Below are 1,970 nucleotides of genomic sequence, written 5' to 3'. Positions count from 1 at the left end.
ATACATTGTTTTGGTTTGATTTATTTACTATTTTTTAAATTTTGTTCCAAATTATTTTAAATATTTTATCAAACGAGGTGAATGTTCCTCGTTGCTTGCCTGAATGGCCAAGCCATTGAAGCTAGTAAACAAAAGCTCCTAAGAACCAGTCCAATAATTTGCAAAAGTCCAAAACTAACAAATCCATGCAGTTCAAAATAATTCCTAACTCTCTGCCTATAAACATCGACACCCACCACCCCCAAGAGTCACAACAGAAACCTCAAACAGAAATTAAGCAAATTTAAGTCTAGTTACTCCTCATGGCTTCACACACTAACTTCCGTCTTCATGCTTTCGTCTGGTTGGCCCTTGCAACTACGGCTTTTTCCTTATCTCCCAAATTCTATGACAAGGTTTGCCCCCAAGCTTTGCCGGCCATCAAGAAAATAGTGCAAGCTGCTGTCCACAGGGAGCGGCGCATGGGAGCTTCTTTACTTCGTCTGCATTTCCACGACTGCTTCGTTAATGTTCGTACAATCGATTCAAACCTTTTATCTTTGTCATTCATTAATTATGTTGTATTTTCTAAGTTTCGTGCATTATGTTATTGCAGGGTTGTGACGGTTCGCTTCTTTTGGATTCTACATCTACTATGGACAGCGAGAAAAATGCACGAGGAAATTTTAATTCTGTGAGAGGATTTGAAGTGGTAGACCAAATTAAGGCTGAAGTAGACAGAGTTTGTGGACGCCCGGTGGTTTCTTGTGCAGATATCTTGGCTGTTGCAGCTCGAGATTCTGTAGTTGCGGTAAAGTCAAACTCATTTTCATTATCAGAAATTTGTCTGTTGAATTTATAACAAGCATTTCTAATAAAATTTGTCATGGTTGCAGCTAGGAGGCCCATCATGGAAGGTTCGTTTGGGTAGGAGAGATTCAACCACAGCTAGCAGGACCCTAGCAGACACTGTACTTCCATCTGCATCCATGGACCTCCCTGCATTGATCAACAACTTCAAGAATCAGGGCCTGAACCAAAGAGATCTTGTAGCTCTCTCTGGTGGCCACACCATTGGGCTGTCACAATGTTCTATCTTTAGGAACAGAATTTACAATGCCACAAATATTGACCCTGCCTTTGCTAAAGAGCGAAGAGAAACTTGCCCACGTATCGGAGGCAACACTAACCTCGCTTCTTTGGACCCAACGCCTGCACGCTTTGACACTGCATACTTCAAAAACTTGGTGAAGAAGAGGGGACTACTCACCTCAGATCAAGCACTTTTCAACGGTGGCTCAACTGATAAACTTGTTAAGACTTACAGCTTGAATCCTGATGCATTTTGGGATGATTTCGCTAAGTCTATGATTAAGATGGGGAACATTAAGCCTTTGACCGGAAAACAAGGACAAATTCGGGTCAACTGCAGGAAGGTAAACTGATGAAGCTGTTTGTGCTTTGTTGCTCTCCAACTCCAATTTCTCATCTATTTTTTTTTCTTAAATTAAGCATCGGTAATCTTTGGTACTTGTTGTTGAATAAGAGGTCTTAACCCTTCTATGGACCTTAAGAAAATTGTTTGATTCGTTGTATTCAGTTCACAATTGTTCAGTTCAAGTGTAAAAAAATCTCTTTTGATTTTTTTTATTGTGTGTCCTCAAATGTATATTACATCGTCAACCAAATAACGTGTTGTCACCATACTATTAAGAAAAACAATCTCATTATTTTTTACTGCATGACGGGCAGCATGGAATTTCACTGTGATATGATTTGTTCTTCCATGTTGTATTGGGTTTTTAGAAATTGCTATTGCTGACTGATCATTGTCTCCTTTGAGTACCGTCCCTCCTGTTTGAGCAAAACCCAAATCATTTAGCACCTTCCTCAATCATAAAGCATTGTTTACTGCTGAAGTAGTAGCTATACACTCAGCCACTGCAGACAACTATATATATATAAAGAGAGAGAGAAACAATTTTTTTTAA

The 1,970-nt window shown here is 39.4% G+C and overlaps 1 protein-coding gene across 1 annotated transcript; it reads left to right on the top strand.

The window, feature by feature from the left end:
* Positions 268 to 1,501, top strand: LOC18602261 (peroxidase 70). Its single transcript, XM_007033525.2, has 3 exons — positions 268 to 509; positions 596 to 790; positions 876 to 1,501. The coding sequence occupies exons 1-3, from the start codon at positions 303 to 305 to the stop codon at positions 1,422 to 1,424; spliced, it is 951 nt and encodes a 316-aa protein (XP_007033587.2). The 5' UTR covers positions 268 to 302; the 3' UTR covers positions 1,425 to 1,501.

This window comes from Theobroma cacao, chromosome 4 (assembly GCF_000208745.1).
Source record: "Theobroma cacao cultivar B97-61/B2 chromosome 4, Criollo_cocoa_genome_V2, whole genome shotgun sequence".
Taxonomy (NCBI): Eukaryota; Viridiplantae; Streptophyta; class Magnoliopsida; order Malvales; family Malvaceae; genus Theobroma; species Theobroma cacao.
The sequence above is the reverse complement of the archived record's forward strand: the minus strand, read 5'-3'. Positions and strand labels throughout refer to the sequence as shown.